General features: G+C 43.0%; 1 protein-coding gene across 1 annotated transcript in view; it reads right to left on the bottom strand.

Annotated features, from left to right (window-relative positions):
• The window catches only part of STX12 (syntaxin 12), a 52,280-nt gene extending 33,124 nt beyond the window's left edge, over window positions 1-19,156 (bottom strand). Inside the window, exons 1-2 of the mRNA XM_054498471.2 lie at window positions 18,882-19,156; window positions 2,777-2,846 (exon numbers count right to left, since the gene is read on the bottom strand). Of these exons, the coding sequence (XP_054354446.1) occupies window positions 2,777-2,846; window positions 18,882-18,999 (188 nt within the window). The 5' untranslated portion in view covers window positions 19,000-19,156. The remainder of the gene's footprint in view (window positions 1-2,776; window positions 2,847-18,881) is intronic.
• Between the last annotated feature and the right edge of the window lie 8,816 nt (window positions 19,157-27,972).

Raw genomic sequence — 27,972 nt, forward strand, 5'->3', positions numbered from 1 at the left:
ATGTAGATACATATATACATATATATCTACATATATGTATATATGTAGATACATATATAGACACATATATGTAGATACATATATAGACACATATATGTAGATACATATATAGACACATATATGTAGATACATATATAGACACATATATGTAGATACATATATAGACACATATATGTAGATACATATATAGACACATATATGTAGATACATATATAGACACATATATGTAGATACATATATAGATACATATATGTAGATACATAGACACATATATACATATATCTATACACATATATAGATATATTTTATATATATTTATATACTGTATTTATATTTTATATATATTATTTTATATATATATTATGTATATATTTTTTGAGATGGAGTCTTGCTCTGTCGCCAGGCTGGAGTGCAGTGGCGTGATCTTGGCTCACTCCAACCTTCGCCTCCCGGGTTCAAGTGATTTTCCTGCCTCAGCTTCCCAAGCAGCTGTGACTACAGGCACAAGCCACTACGCCCAGCTAATTTTTGTATTTTTTTTTTTGAGACAGAGTCTTGCTCTGTCACCTAGACTGGAGTGCAGTGACGTGATCTCAGCTCACTGCAACTTCCACCTCCCAGATTCAAGCGATTCCCCTGCCTCAGCCTCCCAAGTAGCTGGGACTACAAGTGCGTGCCACCATGCCCGGATAATTTTTTGTATTTTTAGTAGAGACGGGGTTTCACCATGTTAGCCAGGATGGTCTCGATCTCCTGACCTCGTGACCCACCCGCCTCAGCCTCCCAGAGTGCTGGGATTACAGGCATGAGCCACTGCTCCCGGCTTGCTCAGTACATTTTAAAGATGAAGAATAGCACTAAAAGCAGAAATGGAGCAAAAGAGGGTGTGATAAAAAGAATCAGGAGTCCCTAATATCAGTCTACTATTCTCTCCCTCAGGCTCCCCTTGGGCCATTCTGATTACATATGCAGTAGTCCCTCAGTATCCATGGGGGATTGGTTCCAGGGCCTCCTCCTGCCAAGTCCTTAATATAAAATTATGTAACATTTGCATAGAACCTGTGCATACCCTTCCATATACTTTATTTATTTATTTATTTATTTATTTTGAGACGGAGTTTTGCTCTCGTCACCCAGACTGGAGTGCAATGGCGCAATCTTGGCTCACTGCAACCTCCGCCTCCCAGGTTCAAGTGATTCTCCTACCTCAGCCTCCCGAGTAGCTGGGATTACAGGCACGCGCCACCATGCCCAGCTAATTTTTGTATGTTTAGTAGAGATGGAGTTTCACCATGTTGATCAAGCTGGTCTTGAACTCCCGACCTCGGGTGATCTGCCCACCTCAGCCTCCCAAAGTGCTGGGATTAGAGGTGTGAGCCACCACATCCACCCGTATACTTTATTTTTTATTTTTATTTTTTTGAGACAGAGTTTCACTCTTGTTGCCCAGGCTGGAGTGCAATGGTGCGATCTTGGCTCACAGCAACCTCCACCTCCTGGGTTCAAGCTATTTTACTGCCTCAGCCTCCTGTGCAGCTGGGATTACAGGTGCCTGCCACCATGTCCAGCTGATTTTTGTATTATTAGTAGAGACGGGGTTTCATCATCTTGGCCAGGCTGGTCTTGAACTCCTGACCTCAGGTGATCTGCCTGCCTCAGCCTCCCAAAGTGTTGGGATTACAGGCATGAGCCACTGCACTGGGCACCCCCTTCCATATACTTTAAATCATCTCTAGATTACATTACGTAATACTTAGAGGTGAAGCCAGCTGGACTTCTGGGTCGGGTGGAGACTCTGAAAAATTTTCTGTCTTACAAGAGGATTGTAAAATGCACCAATCAGCACTCTGTAGCTAGGACTGTAAAACGCACCAATCAGCAATCTGTGGCTAGCTAGAGGTTTGTAAAATGGACCAATCAGTGCTCTGTAAAATGGACCAATCAGCGCTCTGTAAAATGGACCAATCAGTAGTCTGTAAAATGGACCAATCAGCAGGACATGGGTGGGGACAAACAAGGGAACAAAAGCTGGCCACCCTAGACAGCAGCAGCAACCTGCTCAGATTCTCTTCCACCTTGTGGAAGCTTTGTTGTTTTGCTCTTCACAGTAAAGCTTGCTGCTGCTCACTCTTTGGGTCCACACCACCTTTAAGAGCTGTAACACTCACCGCAAAGGTCCATGGCTTCACTGTTGAAGTCAGCGAGACCAAGAACCTACCAGAAGGAACCAACTCCAGACAAAATACAATGTAAACACTATGTAAATAATTGTTATACTATATTGTTTTCAGTAATGACAAGGAAAAAAGTCTGTACGTCGTCAGTAGAGACCTTCCTTTTTTTTCTGAATATTTTCTATCTGTGGTTGGTTGAACCCACAGGTGCAGAACCTATGGATATGGAAGGCCGACTGTAGTTGGGAATCCAGTTAAACTAGATCATGAGGAGTCCTATGCCAACAAGGAAGCTCATTTAGGCAGAGTTATAAGCAGAATATAGTTTAATAGTGGTACGAATTCCCTTTTCTACTTCCCTAAATTGTTCTGCTAAACTGCCCGAGAGGAGAAAGAATCAGAGTTCAAGGACTTTGAAAGGCAATGGAAATCACAATCCATTAATATACTTTGTTGCCCCTCTTTTAGATTCAGCTATTATCTCATGACCCACTGCCTCTCATTCTGATTTCCCAGACCTGAAACCTAAGCTGCTGTGCAGCAAGGACATTGTGTCCTCAAATGGCCCTCACAAAACCCAACCTTGTCAGGAAGTTACTCACAGATTTTCCTGTAGCTTGCTTGAGTCCTGCTTAGTTCCTAGCTGGCTCATCAAATTCTTTATCTGAGCAGCTGGGGAGATAGGAAGAAAAAGATTTATTTAAAAGAAAAATACATTCATCATGAGTACCCTACTTCCAAGATCCCTGGTCTCTTCCCATTCATAATAAGTATTAATACATGCAACTAATAGAGACCATGCTATGATCAAAACCTTGACACACACATTCCTCCAAAAACTAATTACAAGGTTCACCTTTCTCCTATAGAGTAACTGTTTCACAAAGTAGAAGGTGGTGGTTTTATCATCCCCCCAAAATTTGCTAGTTTTCCTAGATCTCCTATTGCAATGGTTAAAAATTTCAACACCCTTAGAAGGGCCTCTAGGCCAGATATCAATTTGCAACAATAAAAAAAAATCAAATCAAATACAATAATTTTTCTATAGCCAACATTTTTGCAGACAATGTATACTTATTACTAATAATGGGTTACCACCAATTGAGCACCTCTAAGTGCCAGGCACTATATACTAAGAGCTTTGTATACACTCTGTTATTAATTCTCACAACAGCAATCTCAGTAGATGTACTTTTTTTTTTTTGTTTTTTTTTTTTGAGACGGAGTGTCACTCTGTCACCCAGGCTGGAGTGCTGTGGCACCATCTCAGCGCACGCAAGCTCCACCTCCTGAGTTCATGCCATTCTCCTGCCTCAGCCTCCTGAGTAGCTGGGACTACAGGCGCCCGCCACCACGCCCGATTAATTTTTTTGCATTTTTAGTAGAGACGGGGTTTCACCATGTTAGCCAGGATGGTCTCGATTTCCTGACCTTGTGATCCACTCGCCTCAGCCTCCCAAAGTCCTGGAATTACAAGCATGAGCCACTGCACCCAGCCTTAGTAGATATACTTTCATTTTGCAGGTAAGGAAGTGTATTTAGAGAGGTTAAGTATCTTATACAAGCATATACAATTAATAAGTAGCAGGGCAAAAATTCAATGCCCAGTACATCAGATTCCAATGGCTATGTTCTTTCAGCTGTGCTGTCTATACCATAATACAGTCAAACATATGGTTTTGTTCAGCCTTCTCTACCTTTTCCTAGATATTTGCTAAGACTAGGAATGGTAATGTTTGAATCCTGAATGTTTAACTCCTATCCTAGACCGAGAAAGCAGGGGTCCAGAGGAACTGATCTATCAATAAGGAGGAACACTCTAATGTCAGCCTGCCTGGGACTCTGAACACTCCTGTCCCTTACTGATTTCTGCAACAACAATAGAGCCCTTCATTTATTTTATGCCTTGCTTTCTATTTTCTTTTTCTGGTTACTGGGGAGGGTGGGGGAGATTTATTCATTCACAGAAGTTGGAAGTTAGTTATATGATTTCTTGTTTGCTTGCTTGCTTTCCAAGAGCATTCACTGTCTTCTATTACAAGTAGCTGGAGTACAGAACATATGAATAGAGTACTCATTGCCCAGAAGTAACACACTTACCATCAAGTTTCAACAGAACTTCAAGAAATAACATAACACAATAAGTATAAGGCTCTTCCAGCCATTCAGCTTTCTTTGTGAGAGTCCTTTCTATCCTCTCTGGATTAATGCCAATTTCACTTGTGAAACACCAGCCTGCTAAATGACTGGTTCAGTGGAAGAAAATGAGGAGACTCATGTATATTGTATAATTTGTGAATATTATAGAAACAGTATACATATAATGCTCCCATGTCCAACAAGAAAGAACGCTCACTTATTAGAATTTTGAAATTTAAAAATTAATTGTTCCAAATTCACTTTTTGGTAATGGTACTCTTTAAAATAACAATATTTGGGGGACACAGTCATAATCTTGTCCCTAATTTGGTCACCAAGATTAGTAAAAAAGTAAGCTAAAATTTATTGAGTACCAGTTACCTTATAATACCAATGACATGCTAATAGTCCCTAAATCTTTTTTTTTTTTTTTTTTGAGACAGAGTCTCGCTCTGTCGGCCAGGCTGGAGTGCAGTGGCATGATCTCGGCTCATTGCAACCTCCGACCCCCAGGCTCAAGCAATTCTCCTGCCTCAGCCTCCCAAGTAGCTGGGATTACAGGCATGTGCCACCACCCCTGGCTAATTTTTGTATTTTTAGTAGACACAGGGTTTCACCATGTTGGCCAGGCTGGTCTCGAACTCCTGACCTCAGGTAATCCACCTGCCTCGGCCTCCCAAAGTGCTGGGATTGCAGGGTTGAGCCACTGCACCCAGCCAGTAGTCCCTAAATCTGATAAGAAGCAACGATTAGGCAAAAATCTTCTGATTCCTGGGTGCTTCTATTCCTAAACAGAAATGGAACAACTCAGTCCTTAGTAGTAAGTACAAGTTATTTCTCCCTAGCCAAAATTACTGCATTGTTGGAGATACAAAGCAAACATTTCCAGAGTCAAGTATATATAGGCTGGTAGCACTTCAGATTATGATTTCATCTTATTTTGAAACCATATTTTCCTAACAAAAATGTGATTCCAGTTTTATAAGAGAAATATAGGATTCACTTAATTCAAAATTTGCCTTTTGACAAGACTTCTCTAAAAGATATCTATTCTACTAAGTGAGGGTTACCTATAGCTCAGTGGTTCCATGGTTCCAATTATAAGCACTATAATTACTGCATTCTGCTAAGATAGCATTATGTGTGACAACCACTTTTCTTCATCACTAACATGTGGTATGTCCTTCTTATCTAAGTCAAATGGGAATCAGGATACCACTAAAGCTATTAACTGGACAGCCATAAAAATCATTTATGAAAGAGGGCATGAATTTTCATTTACTGAGCATCTACTATGATGTACTAGACACTGGGCTTGACAAGCATTAACTTATTTGACTCCAACAATCCTTTAAGTAAGTATTATTATTCCATTGTTGCATATGAGCACAATGAGGCTCATGAGAGTTACAGAACTCATTCATTCATTCATTCAGAGTATCTACTCTACACTATTCCATGTCCTAGAAGACACTTGCTTTCGAGAGTCTTCTAAGGAAAAGAGATAGATAATAAACATATCAGGTAGTGATAAATGGTATAAAGAGAAATAAATTCAGGTAAGAGCTGAAGTGACAGCGGTGGGCAGAGGATACTTAGTTATATAGAGTGGTCAGAGAGACCTCTCTGATAAGGTGACACTGAGCAAAGATCCAAAGTGAAAGATCAAGCCACACAGCTATCTTGGGGAGAAGCATTCTAGGAGAAGAGAGGAATCAGTACAAAGTCCCCAAAGCAAGGGTGCTTGATGTGATGGAGGCCAGGGTGGCTACAGCAGAGTGAGCAAGAGACAGCAGAGAGGTGGCCAAGGAGGTAGTAGGGACCCAGATTGTATAGGGCCTTGCAAACAATTATGAGGACTTTGAATTTTAATGAAATGGGAAATCACTGGTAGGTTTTGAATAGAGTGTCATTACAACCAGAATTTAAACCCAGGGCTAACTCCAGTGGAATGTGCCACATTACATTCTCTCATAAGGCTGACTCTTACAGGAAAAAGAATGTAGTCACACAGGGCAGGCCTAGATTTCCCAATGTTCCACTTAGCCCCATCCTACTTATCTGATACCTAAGTTAATAGCTCTCTGCTCCAGATAGGCTGATGTCCTTCCTCTAACCTGCTCCCTTCTCCAGCTCCCTGGCACCTATGGAAACATTCCTCTGTACTCACTAGAGTCCAGCAGAGTGCCAGGCAGCCAGGTGATACATAATTAATTACTGATTAATAGAGTTAGCCTCCCTTTTCCATTCTGGCAAGCTCTTTGAGGCAGAAGATATGAATGACGAATATAAGCTAGGAATAACGAGGCCTGAAATCTAAGCCAGACTTGATGACTAACTAGATGCACGGCACTAAGCAAGTCATTTCATTTGACTGGGTCTCTTTTTCACCAATTATAGATGATATTCAGATTTCACTGACATTTACTGAATACTTAAACTATTTGTGTAAGGTTTTTCTCTCATTAAATCCTTACAACTATGTGAGAACTAAATGATCCCTAAGTACTCCCACCACTGCTCAATTCCAAAATTCAATAACAGTGAAATAGCTCCAGTCGCAGAATTATGCTGTGTAACCAAGGAGTACTTTTGCAACCCAAAAGTTTGGCTTAGAAAGGTTCCACCTGTGACTTTTCTTAACTTCATAAATGCAAGGTACAAACAGGACTGGACTGACTATATGCCTCTAGAAGGCAGGGACTGCATTCTACTCATTTTTGTGTATGTATAACTCCTCCCAACACACACACGCCCATCCAGAAAATGGCTGAATATATAATGCATAAAGGTAGATCTGACAAAAAAGTCAAGGAAATAGGTCTTTTCTTATTGACTGTCTTTAAAAAGTAGAGCATTCCTTAGAAACTTTAGAAGTATGCCAAAGTATCAAGTTATTAATCATCTATCAAAATTTATTAAATAAGCTACAGAGCTATGGGAATTTTATAGAATATGAAAAAAATCAATTAATAATCAGCTGTTCTCTGCATATTCTCAGCGGAGAACTCTTCTTCATCTAGACTTTTCTGATTTCCTTTGTTGGGATGACCTAAATTTGGGGGGTGGAAAGATAGGGAGGGGTTGAGGAAGTGGGGGTGTTGGGAATATTATAGGGTCATTTGCTAGCTAAGCACCAGAATTAATCTAAGCCTTAACACTTTCTAAATTCCTAAATATTAAGATATTTTCTTTAAAGTTTCCAGCAAGACTCAGGTATCAGATACCCTAAAACTCAAATCACAAGGACAACAGTGTCATAGTTTACTGGAACCCAGAGAAGCAGGACTTTTTGTATATTGCCCTGTATAATCACCAACATCAGGGATTTGTTCAAAACTAGTAACTCAATGACTCATGTATTTTACACTTAAGAGATGTATCCTTCAGTAAACCTAAAGCACACAAAGGAATAACGTGTTTACAGATACATTTATTTGCCCTTGAGCATACTTAAAATATCAAAAAGAAAAGTGAGGCCAGGCACAGTGGCTCACATCTACAATCCCAACACTTTGGGAGGCCAAGGTGGGCAGATCACTTGAGGCCAGGGGTTCAAGACCAGCCTGGGCAACATAGTGAGAACTGCCTCTACAAAAAATTTAAAAATTAGCCAAGCATGGTGGCGCATGCTTGTAGTCCTGGCTACTCAAGAGGCTGAGAGGAGGATCGCTCAAGCCCAGGAGTTTGAGGCTGCAGTGAGCTATGATCATGCCACTGCACTCCAGCCTAAGCAACAGAGCAAGACTCTGTCTCAAAATAAATAGACAAATGAATAAAAATTTAAAAAGTAAAGTGATGCTTTTTTTTTTTTGAGACAGAGTTTTGCTCTTGTTGCCCAGGCTGGAGTGCAATGGTGTGATCTTGGCTCACCGCAACCTCTGCCTCCCAGGTTCAAGCGATTCTCCTGCCTCAGCCTCCCGAGTAGCTGAGATTATAGGCATGTGCCACCATGCCCGGCTAATTTTTTGTATTTTTAGTAGAGATGGGGTTTCTCCATGTTGGTCAGCCTGGTCTCAAACTCCTGACCTCAGATGATCCGCCTGCCTCAGCCTCCCAAAGTGCTGAGATTATAGGCATGAGCCACCACGCTTGGCCAAGTGATGCTTTTTGGAAGTATTTTTACCAGGATGAGTTGAATCTTCTGGCTAACTTGGTTAATGAGAAAACTCCTTTTCCAAGCAGTCTAGTAAATGAAGGTTTTATGTTAGACTGATGTGCTACAACTTTTTGGAGGAAAATAATTGGGTATTTCCTATGAAATGTTACATAATCCTCGAAACCAGATGACTAGGCCAAAGGTAAAGACAAGTCTTTCAGTTCTGTGTAAGCAATTTTGTTCTTTTTAAAACTAGGACTCAGCTGGGCGTGGTGGCTCACACCTGTAATCCCAGCACTTTGGGAGGCCAAGGTGGGTGGATCACCTGAGGTCAGGAGTTTTGAGACCAGGCTGGCCAACATGGTGAAACCCCGTCTCTACTAAAAATACAAAAATTAGCCAGGCATGATGGCACATGCCTATAGTCTCAGCTACTCAGAAGGCTGAGGCAGAAGAATCGCTTGAACCCAGGAGCGGAGGTTGCAGTAAGCTGAGATCGTGCCATTGCACTCCAGCCTCGGCAACAGAGCGCGACTCCATCTCAAAAACAAACAAACAAACAAAAAAAAACAACTAGGACTCAATTTCTCCTATCACTGACCTCTCATTTTAAAAAAGCATATCCTGGCTAAAACTTTTAAAAGAGTATGAAGCAAATCAATTTGTTATACGTTACAGCTAACATCCACACTAGGAACTACTCTAAACTGAAAATTCTTTATGTGCTTTTAGCTGATATCGGCAGAATCTGAATCTCCAAATGAACCTTCATCCAAAGCAAAGTCAAAGCAAAGTCAAATTATATTGAAAGTAACTATCATCAGAGGTGGGAAAAAGATTTCTCTTCATTTGACAGGATCTAATGCTGTAACTCAGTATTTTAAACAAATTCAACAACAAAAAAACATTATTTACACCAAATGAGAAAATGATAGCCTATGTGGTGATTATGAAAATGAGGTCATCTCGGTGTTTTACTCTGAAAATTAGGTTTACATTCTGTTTTTATATCACTACAATGAAAATTAACTTTTTTAAAATTTTATTTTTTTAAATTTTTATTTTTTTGAGACAGAGTTTTGCTCTTTTTGCCCAGGCTGGAGTGCAATGGCACGGTCTTGACTCACTGCAACCTCTGCCTCCTGGGTTCAAGTGATTCTCCTGTCTCAGCTTCCCAAGTAGCTAGGATTACAGGTGCCCGCCACCATGCCAGGCTAATCTGTATATTTTTAGTAAACGGGGTTTCACCATGTTAGTGAGGCTGGTCTCGAACTCCTGACTTGAGGCAATCTGCCCACCCTGGCCTCCCAAAGTGCTGGAATTACAGGTGTGAGTCACCGTGTCCATCAACCTGACTTTAAAAAATAGCCACTGTACTATAACAGTAAAGTTCTAGACTAAAGTGAAAATGGATACTAAATATCAAAGGTATAATTTTCCTTTAACCATACCAGTTTCGGAATACGCAATGGTTAAGAGCATAGCTCTGAATTAAGACTGCCTATATGGCCAGGCATGGTGGTTCATGCCTGTAACCCCAGCACTTTGGGAGGCCAAGGTGGGAGGATCACTTGAACCCAGGAGTTTGACACCAGCCTGGGCAACAAAGTGAGCCTGTCTCTACAAAAAATCAAAAAATTACTTGGATGTGGTGGTGCGTGCCTGTAGTCCTAGCTACTTGGAAGGTGGAGGGCGGGGGGATCCCTTGAGTTCAAGGTTGCAGTGACCTATGACGGCACCACTGTACTACTGGCACATCCTGGGTGACAGAGCAAGACTCTTTCTCAAAAAAAACAAAAAACAAAAAAACCACTGCTTATGCCTATGCTTGTCCTGGTCCCGCTACTTCCTAGCAAAGTGATCTTGAGTAAAAGGCTCCACTCCTCTATGCCTTAGTTTCTTTGCCTAAAAAATGAGAATAAGAGAATCTTTATATGGTTGTTGTGAGGATGAAATGAGATGATATGAAGCTAAATTTAGAACAATGTCTGGCACATAAAAGCACTCGATTAAAGATAGCTATTATTATCAAACTCAAGACCAAGAAAAAGGTACTTAGCAGTGATAAAATCAATTAAGTACACATTGAATGCCAACTACATATCCATTGTTGTTCCAGGCACTGTGGCTAAAGATAAATGTATAATGCATGGTCTCCACAAAACTAACAGTGATCTCTCTGCTTGGGGTGACAATGTCAAAAAGCTTGAATTAATTAAAGAATATATAATGTAAGTAAGTGCTAAACTGTGAGGGAAAATTGCTCGTATTATAAATTCAAAGAAAATACACCAAAATGAGAGCTAACATTTCTTAAGCACTTACTATGTAGCAGGGACTGTAGATGAATTATCTCATTTAATCATCACAACCCTATGAAATAGGTATTATTAACTCCATTTTAACAATGAGGAAACTGAGAAATAGGTAAAGCAATGTGTTTACACAGCTAGTAAGAAGCAGATCTAGGATTCAAATCCTGGCAATATGACTCCTGAGCCTGCCTACCTATTAAACTATTGTGGGGCAAGGGATTCAACAAGTATTAATAATGTCAACACTGGGGCTGGGCGTGGTGGTTCACACCTGTAATCCCAGCACTTTGGGAGGCCGCAGTGGGCAAATCGCCTGAGGTCAGGAGTTCGAGACCAGCTTGGTCAACATGGTGAAACCCTGTCTCTACTAAAAATACAAAAATTAGCTGGGCGTGGTGGCACGAGCCTATAATCCCAGCTACTCAGGAGGCTGAGGCATGAGAATTGCTTAACCCCGGGAGGCAGAGGTTGCAGTGAGCTGAGATTGTGCCACTGTACTCCAGCCTGAGCGACAGAGCAAGACTCCATCTCAAAATAATAAAAATAATAATAATGTCACCATTTACTGAATGCCTGCTATGTGCCAGGCAGTATACTAGACACTTTCAAACATCCCCCCTTTTTTTTTTTTTTGAGACAGGGTCTCACTCTGTCACCCAGGCTGGAGTGCAGTGACGTGATCTCGGCTCACTGCTACCTCTGCTTCGCGATCTGCCCACCTCAGCCTCCCAAGTAGCTGGGACTATAGGTGTGTGCCACCACACCCGGCTAATTTTTGTATTTTTGGTAGAGCCCGGGTTTCGCCAAGTTGCCCAGGCTGGTCTCAAATTTCTGAGCTCAAGAGATCCACTCGCCTCAGCCTCCCCAAGTGCTGGAATTACAGGTGTGAGCCACTGCGCCCAGCCTCAAACATCTCCTTTTAATAATTTCACTCATTTTATAAATGGGGTTACACACGGAAAGGGAAAATAACCTGCTCGAGGTTAATACATGGAAGGGAAGGGATTCAGTCACAGATCTGCTGACCCCGGAGCGTCCATGATCTTTCTGACTTCACTTTATCTTTCAAAAGCAAAGGAAGGCTGGGCGCCTGTAATCCCAGCACTCTGGGAGGCCAAGGCAGGCAGATCACCTGAGGTCAGGAGTTCAAGACCAGCCTGGCCAACATGGTGAAACCCTGTCTCTACTAAAAATAGAAAAATTAGTCGGGCGTGTGGTGCACGCCTGTAATCCCAGCTACTGGGGAGGCTGAGGCAGGAGAATTGCTTGAATCCGGGAGGCGGAAGTTGCGGTGAGCCTGATTGCCCCACTTGCACTCCAGCCTGGGAAACAGAGCAAGACTCCGTCTCAAAAAAAAAAAAAAAAAAGCAAAGAAAAACTTAGTTGCTATCAGCAGGACTTATGCACAACTGAGAGGATTTGTATAATTTAGATAGCCAATGAGGTAGGGAGAGAAAAGATACTAAAAAAAGGAGGAACCAAAGGGCGGGCACAGTGACTCATGCTTGTAATCCCAGCACTTTGGGAGGCCGAGGCAGGGATCATCTGAGGTCAGGAGTTCGAGACTAGCCTGACCAACATGGAGAAACCCTGTCTCTACTAAAAATATAAAATTAGCTGGGCGTGGTGGTACACGCCTGTAATCCCAGCTACCCGGGAGGCTGAGGCAGGAGGATCGCTTGAACCTCGGAGGCAGAGGTTGCGGTGAGCCGAGATCGCGCCACTGCATTGCAGCCTGGGCTGTTAACAACAGCGAAACTCTGTCTCCAAAAAAAAAAAAAAAAAAAAGAGGAGGAACCAAATGAGCAAAATATAAACTGAAAGATAGAGTAGAGAAACATAAAGAAAATAGCCTTCCTAGCAAAGAGTAAGGAAGAGTAGAAAATATGGCTAATTTGGGTTAAGATCGCAGGGAGTGAAAGCAAGGTGAAATATTAAGATCTGATTCAGGCCAGGCGCGGTGGCTTATGCCTGTAATCCCAGCACTTTGGGAGGCCGAGGCAGGTGGATCACCTGAGGTCAGGAGTTCGAGACCAGCCTGGCTAACATGGTGAAACCCTGTCTCTATAAAAATACAAAAATTAGCTGGGCGTGGTGGCAGGTGCCTGTAATCCCAGCAACTCGGTAGGCTGAGGCAGGAGAACTGCTTGAACCCAGGAGGTGGAGATTACAGTGAGCCGAGATTGCGTCATGGCACTCCAGCCTGGGCGACAGAGTAAGACTCGGCTCAAAAAAAAAAAAACAAAAAACAAAACCATCTGATTCAGTAGACAACAGACAGCCACTTCAGGCTCTTGAGGAAGTGAGCAGTATAATAAAAACAGGACTTTAGACATAGTACTGATAGCGCTATCAGTATAAACTAGAATGGGGCGAGACCATAATCAGAGACACTATGAATATGCTGTTGAAATACAGATGTTGAGCTGATGAAGACTTAAGGGGATGGCAAAGAAACATAAAAAATAAGGGGCAAACATGAAAATAACTTTGAAAGTAGAACCACAAGGATTTCATAATAATCAATTTTAAAAGTTCAACTCTTCTTGCTTTGGGAGACTGAGGTGGGAGGATGGTTTGAGGTCAGGAATTCAAGACCAGCCTGGGCAACACAGCAAGACCTCCGTCTCTAAAAAACTTTTACAACTTGCCAGGCGCAGTGGCATATGCCTGTAGTCCTAGCTACTTGGGAGACTCAAGTAAGAGGATCGTTAAAGCCCAAGAGTTTGAGGTTACAGTGGACTACGATTGCACCACTGCATTCCAGCCTGGGTGACAGAGTGAGACCTCCACTCTTCTTATTTTGTTAGTAAACAAGATCACATCAATTAGCAACATAAAGAACAGAAATGCTGTTCTTTTTTTTTTTTTTTTTTTTTTTTTCCGAGATGGAATCTTGCTCTGTTGCCCAGGCTGGAGTGCAGTGGAGCAATCTTGGTCTTGGTTCACTGCAACCTGCACCTCCCCAGTTCAGGCGATTCTCCTACCTTAGCCTCCCGAGCAGCTAGAACTACAGTCACCTGCCATCACGCCCGGCTTACTTTTTTATTTTTAGTAGAGGCAGAGTTTCGCCATGTTGGCCAGGCTGGTCTCGAATGCCTGACCTCAGGTGATCCGACCGCCTCGGCCTCCCAAAGTGCTGGGATTACAGGCGTGAGACACCTCGCCCAGCCAGAAATGCTGTTCTTTAATCCCTTCAGAGTTAACTTTGAGGCTAATAGGTTTTCAGCTATATCTGCCTCAGCAATACTTGCCCAGACACTTTGTTCCACAGTAAGTCAAATATTTTTCCTCTGTACCCAACACATACTGATAATCACCACTTGTACCAGGCAGTCAACCTTAGCTGTACCTGTAACAACCCACGCAATGAGCTGCCTTATCTCAGGCTGATGTGCTCAGCAATTCCAACCCCACATCTGTGGCTGAACAGTTTAGAAAAAAGAATAACTATTCTCTCAAACTTTTAATGGGTACAAGTCCTTGCAGGGCTGTATGGGTGTGTGGGTAATATATATGTCTGAGAGCTCACATTCTAAGGGTATATTTGGGTGTGCTGGCCTCTTGGAGAGGTTTGGGGATGGGCACTAGCTTGATAACTGAGTAGATGCAACGTCATCCCATCAATTTCAGATTTCCCATTTCTCACCAAACAATTCCAAGGGAAGAATTTCTTTCTTTTTTTTTTTTTTTTTTTTTTGAGACTGAGTCTCACTCTGTCATCCAGGCCAGAGTGCAGTGGTGCAATCTCGGCTCACCACAACCTCCGCCTCCCGGATTCAAGCAATTCTCCTGCCTCAGCCTCCCAAGTAGCTGGGATTACAGGCGTGCACCATCACACCTGGCTAATTTTTTTGTATTTTTAGTAAAGACAGGGTTTCACCATATTGGCCAGGCTGGTCTCAAACTCCTGACCTTGTGATCCGCCTGCCTCGGCCTCCCAAAGTGCTGGGATTACAGGCATGAGTCACCGTGCCCGGCCTGGAAGAATTTCAACTCACACTGCCTAGGGCATAGGATATGGTATGTACTACACAGTGCAAGGGGAAAGAGGCAGGAAGAGTTCCAAAATGGTAGAAATGCCTCATTCATTCAAATCAATTCGATACAATTTATTATGCATCAAGATTCCATATAATGTGATCCCTGGTTACCTCTCTGGCCTCTTTTCCTATTCTGCCTCCCTTTTCTAACTGTACTCCAGCCAAACTAGCCTCCTTGCTCTTCTTTGAACACCCGAAGTCTTCGCTCTTGCCCTCTACCTAGAATGCCTTTCCCAGCTACTCACATAGCTGTCTCACTCATTTCATTCACATGTCTACTCACTCAAATGTCAGCTCCTCAGAGATGCCTTCCTTGATCAACTAAAATAATGCACCCACCCTCCCTCTTCCCTGACTCTCTACCCACTTACCCTGCTTTTTCTTCATAGCATTTATTATTACTTGACATTATTTATATGTGTATGTACGTATGTGTGTATACATACTCCCCCCGCACACAGAAACACACATACACACACAATCGGGAGGGATTTTATCTCTTGTTCTGCTTTACCCCAGCACACAGCAGGTGCTCCAGGAATATTTGTTGCACAGTGGATCAATGAATCTTTCATATGTTTGGGACTGAGATAAGTACTGGAAATATAAAGATGAATAAGTCATGTCCCCTGACTCAAAGGAGCTAACAATCTGGCAGAGGAGATGAACACACCACAAGAAGAGAAAGCACCACGGCTTCAGGTATTTCCCCAACAGGGTCCTCTGTAGAGTGAAAAAACAAGTTATTCGCATACTTGTAAACCTGAAGTGTTAAAATCAATAGATTTATTTTTAATTTAATTTATTTATTTAGAGACAAAAGTATTGATCTGCCACCCAGGCTGGAGTACAGTGGCATAATCACAGCTCACTGCAGCTTCCAACTCCTGGGCTCAAGAGATTCTCCAGCCTCAGCCTCCTGAGTAGCTAGGACTACAGGCACATGCTACCATGTCTGGCTAATTTTTTAATTTTTTTTGTAGAGATGGGGTCTCACTATGTTGTCCAGGCTAGTGTCAAACTCCTGGCCTCAAGTAATCCTCCTTCCTTGGCCTCCTAAAGTGCTGGGATTACAGGTGTGAGCCACTGAGCACAGCCCAGAACTGTAATATTAATAAAAAGTAATAAAAAGACAAATTGCTGGTCATAAGAGACCTAGTTTCAAATTCAGATATTGTCATTTGTTAGCAGGGCAATTATTTAACCTTTCTTAGTTTGTTTCCTAATACATAACATGGAAATGATACTGGTGCTTCAGAGTTGTTATAAAATAAGATAATGCGTGTAAAGCACTTTTCATACTGCCTGGAACACAGTATGTACTCAAACGTTAGCTATTAATATTACTAACATCTGACTTAAATGATCCCCTGGGGCCCAATGCCCAATCAATAGCTAAATCTTACCAATTCTATCACCAAGGAAACCTCTCCTATCCTTTCCTTTCTTTTCATTTTCACAGCCCTAACTGGTATCTCTGATTCCAGTCTCTCCCTTTGAATTCAATTCGCACTTTCCTAAATAACTAAATCCAAGCCCCTTAGCTTAGCATTTAACATCCTTCATGTTTGGGCCACAATTTACCTTTCAATCCTTTTTTCCCACTACTTTATGGAATCTACCACTCTAGCCAAATTAAATTACTCTTCTAGATATACCCTATGCTTCCCCACTATGATGCCTGTTCATTTTACTCCCTCCTGGAATGCTTTTCTCCTCTTTACCTTCGAAGGTCCAAATCTTTCCATCCTCTTTCCAGACATAACTCAAATGCCATAATGCCTTCTCAATTAAAAACAATCTCTCTCTCCCCAGAATACCTGCATGTTATTTATATGTCTTCTATAGCACCAATCCCTTTCAACTTTATATTTTGGTTATGTACTCTGCAGGTTCCCTGTTGAAAGATCCATGCCAGTTCTTATACTTACTACATACTCAAATAAATATATGTTGAAGGCCAGGCATGGTGATGCATGCCTGTAATCCTGGCCTATTGGGAGGCCAAGGTGGGTGGATCACTTGAGCACAGGAGTTCGAGACCAGACTGGACAACATGGTGAAACTCCATCTCTACAAAAAATATAAACATTAGCCGGGCGTGGTGGTACACACCTGTAGTCCCAGCTACTTGTAGGGCTGAGGCAGGAGGACTGCTTGAGCCAGGGAGATTGAGGCTGCAGTGAGCTGAGATCATGCCACTGCACACCAGCCTGGGTGACAGAGTGAGACCCTGTCTCAAAATAAACATTTAAATTTAAATTTAAAACTGTATGTCGGATCTACTTTTGGGAGTATTCTGGTTATATATATAAAAAATACACAGGAAGATGGATAGATGGATACATGTTGAATGAATATTTCGCAAATAGATATTAAAATTAGATTTAGCTTCAACAAGAAAATTTCAGCCTTGAACTAGAATTTTCTGATCTAATGTGTATTACAGCTCCTTCACAAAAGGAAACTGGAACAAAAAGTACTATACTTTCTAACCAGTGGTCATATTAATTTTTTTTACTTCTGGATTTTAACAGGCCACATATTCTTCCTTTCACTTCCAGAGTCTCAATCCCTTTTGATCAGAAACTTTCTACTTCTCAAATTCTACAATATACATTTAGATTTAAAAGCAAAGTGAGCCTGGGCAACATAGTGAGACCCCATCCCTACAAAAAATTTAAAAATTAGCCTGGCACGGTAGATGCATCCTTGTAGTCCTCGCTACTCAGCAAGCTGATCAGGAATTCAAGGTTATAGTGAGCTAGGATTGTACAACTTCACTCAGATCACTGCGTTCTGCCTGGGTGACAGAGGTAGACTCTGTCTCGAAAAAATAAATTAAAAATATTTAATTTTTTTAAATCAAAAAAATGAGGCTGGGCACAGTGGCTCATGCCCGTAATCCCAGCACTTTGGGAGGCTGAAGTGGGAGAAGTGCTTGTGCCCAGGGGTTTGAGACCAGCCTGGCCAACATAGCAAGACTTCATCTCTACAAAAAAGAAAAATTTTAATAAGTTTAAAAACGAAAGCAAAGTGATACTCTTTAAAATATAGAATATAATTGTAATTCAGGACTAACTAGTTCTACCTATTAACAGAGTACGCCAAGCTCACAAAACAATAATAAACAACAAGGATGATGACCACCATTCTTTCCAAGTAAAGCTGCTGCTGATCTCCTGTTTATAAGGCTTCAGGATGATTTTCAAGCACAAGAAACACCCTGCATTTGACTCATTCAGCTACAGTTTCACTCAGACCCTAATGGGGAGGAGGGAGTTTTAAGACAAGCAATAGCATTCTGAATTCCACCGACAACTCTACCATGTCTTGCTCGCTATGTGGCGGTGGCTAAGTCTCTTAGCTTCCCTGTGTACCAGATTTGTTCAAGAGCAGCTAAGTAGGGAAGGAAAACAAAAGCCTCATCTGCCTGAAATCCAAAAATACACCCCAATTATTTGTTACAAAAGACAAAATAATGTAAATTGAAATGCTGTTGGTGAATTCTCTTTATTAAAACAGAAATCATCCCGCCTTTCAAATACCAGTCATTGTGTCTGATTTCCGAATTCATTACAGGAAGGACTGTGTATGAAGTCACCCAAACACATGCACTCCCCACTTCCCTTAATTGAAAGTTGCTGATTTCCGAGGAGCCAGGGGCTGAGCACAATGTAAACCTAAAGCCTAAATCAGTAAACAACCCCATCCAAACTGGCCTAAGAGGAAATCGAGGTGGGTGGGGAGGAAGGTGGGTGACAGGAGAAACTCGGCTGACCACTGCGCCAAGTCAACGCACTCACAGCTCTCGAGGTGACACACACTCCCCTTCCCACCCTCGGGCTGTCAAGTCGGCTGTTTTGGTCCCAGCACCGGGGGGGCAGAACTCCAGAGAAGCAGCTCAAGCTTCAGCTGGGGCCGGGGACCCTCGGGCAACCCGGGCCTGACAGATTGGGGGATGGCAGCCCACCGCCCCCAGGGTGGACAGCCCGAGACAGCCCCAGGTGTGGCCTCGGCCGTAGCCCCAGCCGGGCCCTGCGTCCCGGCAGCCTCACCCAGGCCTGTCCCCGGGACAGCTCCCGCCCCCCAGCTCGGTACCCCGGCTCACTGGCTTGGCTGATCCGCTGGATGTTGCCGCTGCACGTCTGGATGATGCTGCTGAAGTCCCGGAGCTGGGGCCCCGAGGGCCCCGGGTTCCGGTACATGTCTAAGGGACCGTATGACATGACGAGGAGCTGAGACCTGCTCGCCCTACACCGATCTCCTACCGGAAGCAGCCGCCAGCCGGGACCCGCAGGCTGACGGAGAAACTGGGAAGAGCAAGGGCGGGGAAGGAGCTAAGGCTGCGTGCGCACTAGCCCCGCCCTCACGCGGCGCGCACGCGTCCTCCCCGCCCCGTTCCAAAGTGCGCAGGCGCCGCTGGGACTGGAGCTGGGACTGGAGCTTAGAGACAGGACTCCCCGAGGCTTGGGGATGCAGGGCGGGGAGATGACGTCACCTAGTTGGGGCTGAGATTGGAGGAGCTTGGGTGGAGGTGTTGTTTCTCGCCAGGGCACAGTGACAAGAGGCAAGAATTTTCGATTTGCATAAAACTGTACCAGATGATCTCAGCCCTTACATCCTATTCTGTTCTGAGAATTCAGGTCCAAATATGGGAGAATTCAACGTTGAAACTCAGACCCGGAACCAAATCGTAACCCGAAATTCCTCTCTACTTCCATCCCCAGGGCTTTGGTAGTGTTTGGGGTTTCCAAACCACTTTCATTTCTCCCCCCACCCCTCTTCTAATCTAAACAATAAAATAATGTTTATCGAGCACATACTATGTGAATCCTCACCGCAATTCACTTGTTCATAAGATTTTTCACAGCAGGGGACGATGCTCTATCTATATTTTTATTATTAGAATAGATAACGGAGAGTCGGTTTTTTAAATGTTGAAGTAAAGTAACTCATCAAAGTAAGCATTATTATTTTCCCTCTTACCGATGAGAAAATTAATACCAGCGAGGTTAGTTCGCCTTGCTGAAATTTGACTGCAAAACCCAAACGCTAAGCTGACTCTCTCCTCACCTCGCTACTTCTCTAAAATTCATTCTCATCTAAATCTCTCCCAAATAGCTCGTTCATCTATATCCCAAACCGAGATTTCTTGGAGAACTAGATTCCTAAAATTTAAAAATCATTCCCTTAAGTAATTTGGAACGCATGACCTCAATGTTCCCACAGAAGACTGCATTTTTGTAAGCCTATGTTAAAAGGAAAGACATAGGATTTCGGTTTGGGAGGAGATCAAGATGGTGAGAAATGAAGGGGACTGGCTGCGTTTCCTGTGTTCTACACCCCACCACACCCCACCCCAGCCTGCTTTGTAGTCTTTGGAAAATGCAAAGACAGAAAGCTGCTTGCCTGGGTGAAAGGAGACCCAAAGTGAATGAGCCTGTATATGGCCTTAGGATTTTTTCTTTATTTTATTTTTTTGAGACAGGGTCCCGCTCTGTCACGTAGGTTGGAGTGCAGTGGCGCGATCTCCGCTCACTGCATCCTCCTTCTCCTGGGCTCAGGAGGTCCTACCACCTAACCTCCGAGTAGCTAGTATTACAGGCGTGCTCCACCACGCCAAGCTAATTTTTATATTTTTTGTAGTGTTGGGGTTTGGCCATGTTGTCCAGGCCGGTCTCAAACTCCTGGGCTCAAGCAATCCACCCACCAGCCTTAGGATTTTTTAAGGGTGACTATCTCTATTTTTCGTTGGAGAATTTATGAGAGCATTTTTTTTCCCTGTCTCTAGAAAGAGACGGATGACATTTGGGGACTCTTGTTTTGGTTATTTTGTTTTATTTTTGAGACGGAATCTTGCTCTGTTGCCCAGGCTGGAGTGCAATGGCGCAATCTCGGCTCAATGCAACCTCCGCCTCCTGGATTCAAGCAATTCTCCTGCCTCAGCCTCCCCAGTAGCTGGGATTACAGGCGCCGGCCGCCACGCCCGGGTACTTTTTGTATTTTTAGTAGAGATGGGGTTTCACCATGTTGGCCAGGCTGGTCTGGAACTCCTGACCTCAGGTGATCCGCCCGCCTCGGCTTCCCAAAGTGTTGGGATTACAGGCGTGAGCCACCGCACCCGGCCTGTTTTGGTTATTATTATAAAACCTTACCGTTTCTTAGAATCTGTAGTTTTATGTCAAATCATATAGCAAGTCATGTAAATTGCACTTTTTTACCTATATAATAGTACTGATGATTTTTTTCATTTACATTTGACACTATTTAAAGTGAAGTTCAGTAAAGGTATTTTTCTTTTAGGAATTAAAAATATTGTTTTCTTTCTCCATGTAAAATAAAAGTGGTTTTTAGGCTGGGCGCGGTGGCTCACGACTGGAATCCCAGCACTTTGGGAGGCTGAGGCAGGCTGATCATTGCTTGAGCTCAGGAGTTCGAGACCAGCCTGGGCAAAATGGCAAAACCCTATCTCTACCAAAAATACAAAAATTAGCTGGGCATAGTGGCCTGAGCCTGTAGTCTCAGCTACTCGGGAGGCTGAGGCAGGAGTGTAGCTTAAGCCTGGGAGGCAGAGGTTGCAGTGAGCATCTCTTATAGCAGTAAATCTGTGCCTTGCAAATACTGGATGTCAAACAAACATTTATTGAATTAACACATGAATAATAAAAATAATAATTTTATCATTGCTTAAATGCCTGTTAGGTGCCAGGCAGTATGAACACATTTTGTGTACATTGTCAGTAATCTCCAAGATAAAGCCCATCTGATAAAGACCACCTGTAGTCAGACAAAGTTAAGTTTATTAACTTGCTGCTGCAAGGGAAACTGCACACCAAAGGAATCATGGAGCATGTCACAAAACACAGGAAGACAGTGAGTTATTCCAGGATTTGGGGGAAATAAATGTAGATAAATTTTTAAAGAAGCAGTGTTTTGATAGCCCCCAAACACACCAGGCTATGTGTAAAGGGATTATCATCAGGCCCCAGCTAACAAGATCCTGTTTCCTTGGAAACCATGATGCCAAGATTAATGTGGAATGTTGTGTCTGGAAACCCCTTATCTGAAGCTCTGCACCTGCGTTAGAAATTGAGGCTGCTCTTCTGCATCAAAGTAACTGATCCTCCAGGTAAGAGTGGTATATTCCATTCTTACTGATAATTTGAGCAACAAATGTTCTAAAAATCTATGGCTTTAGAGAAAATGTCTCTCAGCTCCACATACTTTTGTTAATTAACGAAAGTAGTCTTCATGGGTTTGCACCCATCAAGGTGATATTAGCTCCTTGGTACGGATAAAGAAACTGGAGATTCTGGGTACTTGCCTAATGTCATACAGCTGTTAAGTGACAGAGCCAGGATTCCCATGTACCTTCTGACCCAGCAATTTTACTCCTAACTATATACCCAACTATACGTGTTCCAAAAATCAGGTATAGTTCATAGGAGCATTTTTAGGACCAAGCAGCATTTTTCTATACTTATTTACTTTTTGTTTTTTTTCGGAGACTGGCTGGAGTGCAGTGGCATGATCTCGACTTGCTGCAGCCTCAATCTCCCTGGCTCAAGCCATCTTCCTACCTCAGGCCTCCAAGTAGCTGGGACTACAGGCACGCACCACCACACCTGGCTGATTTTTGTATTTTTTTTGTAGAGATGTGGTCTTGCCATGTTGCCCAGGCTGGTCTCAAACTCCTGGGCTCAAGCAATTCACCCACCTCGGCCTCCCAAAGTGCTGGGATTACAAGAGTGGGCTATGACACCCAGCCCTTACATTTAATTTTTATTGAGTTATAATTGATATACAATCGAATGCACAGATATCAAGTGTTCAGCTCAATAGATTTTGACACTTGTACACACCCATGTAACTGCCACACCCAAATCAAGAGATAGAACATTTTTATCATCACCCCAGAAAGTTTCCTTGACTTATGCTCCTTTCTAATCCATTTCCCTCATCACTGGAAGTTACTTACTGATTTTTTTTTTTTTTTTTTTTTTTTTTTTGAGATGTAGTCTCACTCTGTCGCCCAGGCTGGAGTGCAGTGGCACGATCTTGGCTCACTGCAACCTCCACCTCGTGGTTCAAGCGATTCTCCTGCCTCAGCCTCCCGAGTAGCTGTGAATACAGGCATGCGCCACCACGTCCAGCTAATTTTTTTGTATTTTTAGTAGAGACAGGATTTCACCATGTTGGTCAGGCTGGTCTCGAATGATCCACCCGCCTCGGCCTCTCAAATGATCCGCCTGCCTCAGCCTCTCAAAGTGCTGGGATTACAGGCATGAGCCACTGCACCTGGCCTTTACTTTCTGATTTTTATCACTACAGATTAGCTTTGTCTGCTCTTGGACTTCATATTTTATATATTCTTTAGTGTTTGTCTTTTTTTCAGTTAACACAATGTGTTTGAGATTTATCCATGATGTCGCCTATATCAGTAGTTTGGTCTTTTTTTATTACTGATTAGTATTTCCTCATATGAATATACCTACAGTTTGATTATCCATTCTCTTATTGATGGATGTTTGCATTGTTTCCAATTTGGTGTTATTATGAAGTTCATAGCAGTATTTATTTTTACTAGCTCCAAACTGGAAACAACTCGAATATCCATCAACAGAGGTTTGTATAAACAGATACTATAAAGCACAAAAATAAATGGCCTACTGCTGTGTGAACAACATAGGTGACCTCTTCCCCAATACATAGCTAAAGAGGCCAGACACAAATTAGCTAGGCACAGTGGTGCATGCCTGTAGTCCTAGCTACCTGAAAGATCAAGGTGAGAGGATCCTTGAGGCCAGGAGGTCAAGGCTGCAGTGAGCTATGATCGCACCACTGCACTCCAGCCTGGGCGACAGAGTGAGACCCTGTCTCTTAAAAAAAAAAAAAAAAGGAGAAGAGGAAGCTAGACATAAAATGAGTACAATCTGTATCATTTCATCTTTATTAAGTTCAAAACTGGCCAAATTAAATCTATGTTATTAAAAGTCAGAATAGGGCCAAGTGCAGTGGCTCATGTCTGTAATCCCAGCACTTTGGGAGGCCAAAAGGATGGATCACTTGAGCTCAGGAGATCAAGACTACCCTGGACAACATGGTGAAACCCTGTCTCTACAAAAAATACAAAAATTAGCTGGGCATGGTGGCACAGGCCTGTAATCCCAGCTACTCAGGAGGCTGAGGTGGGAGGATGGCTTGCACCCGGGAGGCAGAGGTTGCAGTAAGCCAAGATCATGAAGTATCACTATTACTATCAGTATGGTGAGCTTCCTGGGGACTGGTAGGGAGGAGTTAATGGGGAAATTCACTTAGGTTGCAAATAATACTGTATTAAAATTAGCACTCATCATTGCTGGTGGGGATGCAAAATGGTACAGTCACTTTGGAAAATAGTTTTACAGTCTCTTATACAGTTAAGAATAAATTTACCATACAACCCAGCAATTTAGCAGCTCCACTGCTATATATTTACCCAAGAATAATAAAAACACATTTCTATTAAAAGACCTGTATGCAAATATTTATGGCAGCTTTATTCATAATAACCAAAAACTGGAAGCAGCTCAAGTGTCCATCAACTGCTGAAGAGATAAACTGTGGTACATCCATACAGTGGAAAACTATTCAGCTATAGAAAGAAACTACTGAGACGTGGAATAAATTACTGAGACATGCAAAAACACGGATGAATCTCAAACACATACGCTAAGTGAAAAAAGGCAGACGCAAAAGGCCATATCCTATATGATTCTATTTATATGACATTTTCTTTTTTTTTCTGAGATGGAGTTTCACTCTTGTCGCCCAGGCTGGAGTGCAATGGCGTAATCTCGGCTCACTGCAACCTCTGCCTCCCAGGCTCAAGCAATTCTCCTGCCTCAGCCTCCCGAGTAGCTGGGATTACAGGCATGTGCCACCATGCCTGGCTCATTTTGTATTTTTAGTAGAGATGGGGTTTCACCATGTTGGTCAGGCTGGTCTTCAACTCCTGGCCTCATGTGATCCACCCACCTTGGCCTCCCAAAGTGCTGGGATTACAGGCGTGAGCCACCACACCTGGCTACATGACATTCTCGAAAAGGCAAAGCTATAGGAATATAAATCAGATTAGTGGTTGCATAAAGGCTGGTGTGGAGGGAAGGGCACCAAAGGACACAAGGGAACTTTTGGGGTTGATGAATATGTTCCATATCTTGATTATGGTGGTGATTACACAGCTGCATACACTTGTCAAAACTCATTGTGCACTGAGGGTTATTTTTGTGTATGCCAATTTTATACACACACACAGACACACACATACTTAAATGACACTCTAGAAATCAACGCAATAAAGTGGCATATATGAGGTGGGTAATGTGGAGTTGAAAAAGAGTTATAAAAGTTGTGGGTTGCAATAATGGTCTGATGGCCTAGAAGTGACATAGGAATAAAGTGACTTTGGAAGCAAAAAAACAAGTAAACATATATGTTCATTCTGATTTATCCCTCTATCACCTTCCTTCTTAAGAAACATAAAATGTTGATTCTGTAGAAGCCATAGATGATAATAGCTTACAAAATTGAGTGCATACTATGTGCCAAGCACTGTTCTAAAGACTTCTACATGTAGCTGGGCATAGTGGCTTGTGCCTGTAGTCCCAGCTTCTCGAGAAGCTGAGGTAGGAAGATTGCTTGAGTCTAAGAGTTCGAGGCTGCAGTGAACTGTGATCATGCCACTGCACTCTAGCTTGAGCAACAGAGTGAGATCTGAGTCTTTTTTTTTTTTTTTGAGACAGAGTCTCCCTCTGTCACCAGGCTGGAGTGCAGTGGCGCGATCTGGGCTCACTGCAACCTCTGACTCTCTGGTTCAAGCGATTCTCCTGCCTCAGGTTCCTGAGTAGCTGGGATCACAGGCACATGCTACCACGTCCAGCTAACTTTTGTACTTTTAGTAGAGATGGGGTTTCACCATGTTGGCCAGGATGGTCTCAATCTCCTGACCTCGTGATCCGCCTGCCTCAGCCTCCTAAAGTGCTGGGATTACAGGCGTGAAACGCCGCGCCTGGCTGAGATCTGACTCTGAAATAAAAAAATTAAAAAAAGACTTCTATATGTATTATTTAATCCTCACAACAACTCTAAGGTAAGTAGAGACAGGAAATCTCTACTTCAGGCAGCCTGACATCATAGCACCACACAGTCTCACTTTTCAAATAGGGTTGATAATTTGCTGGAAGGACAGCCTGGCAAGCCCTGGTAGTCGGAGAAGTCATGGATTCCAGTAATAGCTAAGAAGTATGAACTACTTTCCCCCAAAAGGTAATTTTTATTGCTATCTTCAAACCAGAGGTTCACACAGTCGTTACTCAATCCTATTGGCCAAAAGTCAATGTGGTAGCTAGCCTCCAAGGTGGACCTTCAATATCATCTTTTGGTATTAATGTACCTGGACAGTCTCTTCCCACATTGAAGTGTCAGTAACTTGACCTCTGTAACCAATAGGATATTGTAGAAATGATGGAGTATGATGTCTGAAAGTAGGACATAAAGGACATTACAGCTTGCTCTCTCCGATCTGGTTTAGTTCCAAAACCCATTCCCTCTGTGGCAGGTTGTATTTTATAAGATGGTCAGCACAATAGCCTCCACCTCATATGCTCTACTACTTTGTTGTCCTCTGTCCAGTGAAACGGCCGTATATGCAAAGTGACCTCCAAATGCCGAAGGAGCTGAGGAGCCAAAGGAGGAGGCAGACAAATCCAATTTGTCAGTATTGGTTGATTGACTGAGGGAACTTACACACAGAAGCATAGTCTTGGGCAGCCACAAGACAGGTAGATTTCTGTGCTGTTACTCCCCAGACCCGAAGCTTATATACCATAGTGAATAGGTATACATGTTCTAGGAAGCCAGTTAATTAAAGGCAATCCTCCAGGACAGGCAAAAGTGCCATGTGCATCATAGACTATAATTTGTGCAATTAACATCAAGGCTGACATGTTCTTACACCAGGGACAGTAAATAAAGTAGAAACCAGCTAATTTTTGTATTTTTAGTAGAGATGGGGTTTCGCCGTGTTGGCCAGGCTGGTCTTGAACTCCTGACCTCGTGATCTGCCCACCTCAGCCTCCCAAAGTGCTGGGATCACAGGCATGAGCCACCGCTCCTGGCCTGTTTACACTATTTTCTTACCCTACAGTGGTTTTAAAGGCTGAGTAAATGAGTCAATTAAGATAATTCACACAATAAAGGTAGTCATAAATATAGCCTACAAAATAGGCGGGGCACGGTGGCTCATGCCTGTTATCCCAGTACTTTGGGAGGCCGAGGTAGGTGGATCGCTTGAGGCCAGGAGTTCGAGACCAGCCTGGCCAACATGGTGAAACCCTGTCTCTACTAAAAATACAAAAATTAGCCAGCTGTGGTGGCAGGTGCCTGTAGTCCCAGCTACTCGGGTGGCTAAGGCAGGAGAATCGCTTGAATCCGGGAGGCAGAGGTTGCAGTGAGCTGAGATTGCACCACTGCACTCCAGCCTGGGTGACAGAGCGAGATTCCATCTCAAAAACAAACAAACAAACAAAAAACAAAAAACAAAAACAGACCTGGCACAGTGGCTCATGCCTGAAATCCTAGCACTTTGGGAGGCCAAGGCAGGTGGATCAACTGAGGTCAGAAGTTCGAGACCAGCCTGGCCAACATGGCATAACCCTGTCTCTACTAAAAATACAAAAATTAGCTGGGCGTGGTGGCGCATGCCTATAATTCCAGCTACTCAGGAGGGTGAGGCATGATAATCGCTTGAACCCAGCAGGCAGAGGTTGCAGTGAGCCGAGATTGCACCACTGCACTCGAGCCTGGGTGACAGAGTGAGAGTCTGTCTCAAAAAAAAAAAAAAAAAAGAAACAAAACAAAACAAAAACAACCATAGCCTACAAGATAAAAGTATCTTCAACTTATTCTGAGAAAATTAGCTTTGAGTTTATAGAATGACCAGGATGTAACAGTGAGTGTCGGAAAGGCACTTCTCATTTTAAAACCTGCTGGCTCTAGGGTTTCAAAGGGATGCATTCCTCCCCTTCTGAGATGACATTTCAAAAAGCTTTCACTCATACTTTATGCAGATTCAATCTGTATTATATTCTGAATAATAATAATAATAATCAAGGAACATTTGGGCTGGGCGAGGTGGCTCACACCTGGGTAATCCCAGC

The sequence above is a fragment of the Pongo pygmaeus genome, chromosome 1 (assembly GCF_028885625.2).
Source record: "Pongo pygmaeus isolate AG05252 chromosome 1, NHGRI_mPonPyg2-v2.0_pri, whole genome shotgun sequence".
In the NCBI taxonomy this organism is placed as follows: domain Eukaryota; kingdom Metazoa; phylum Chordata; class Mammalia; order Primates; family Hominidae; genus Pongo; species Pongo pygmaeus.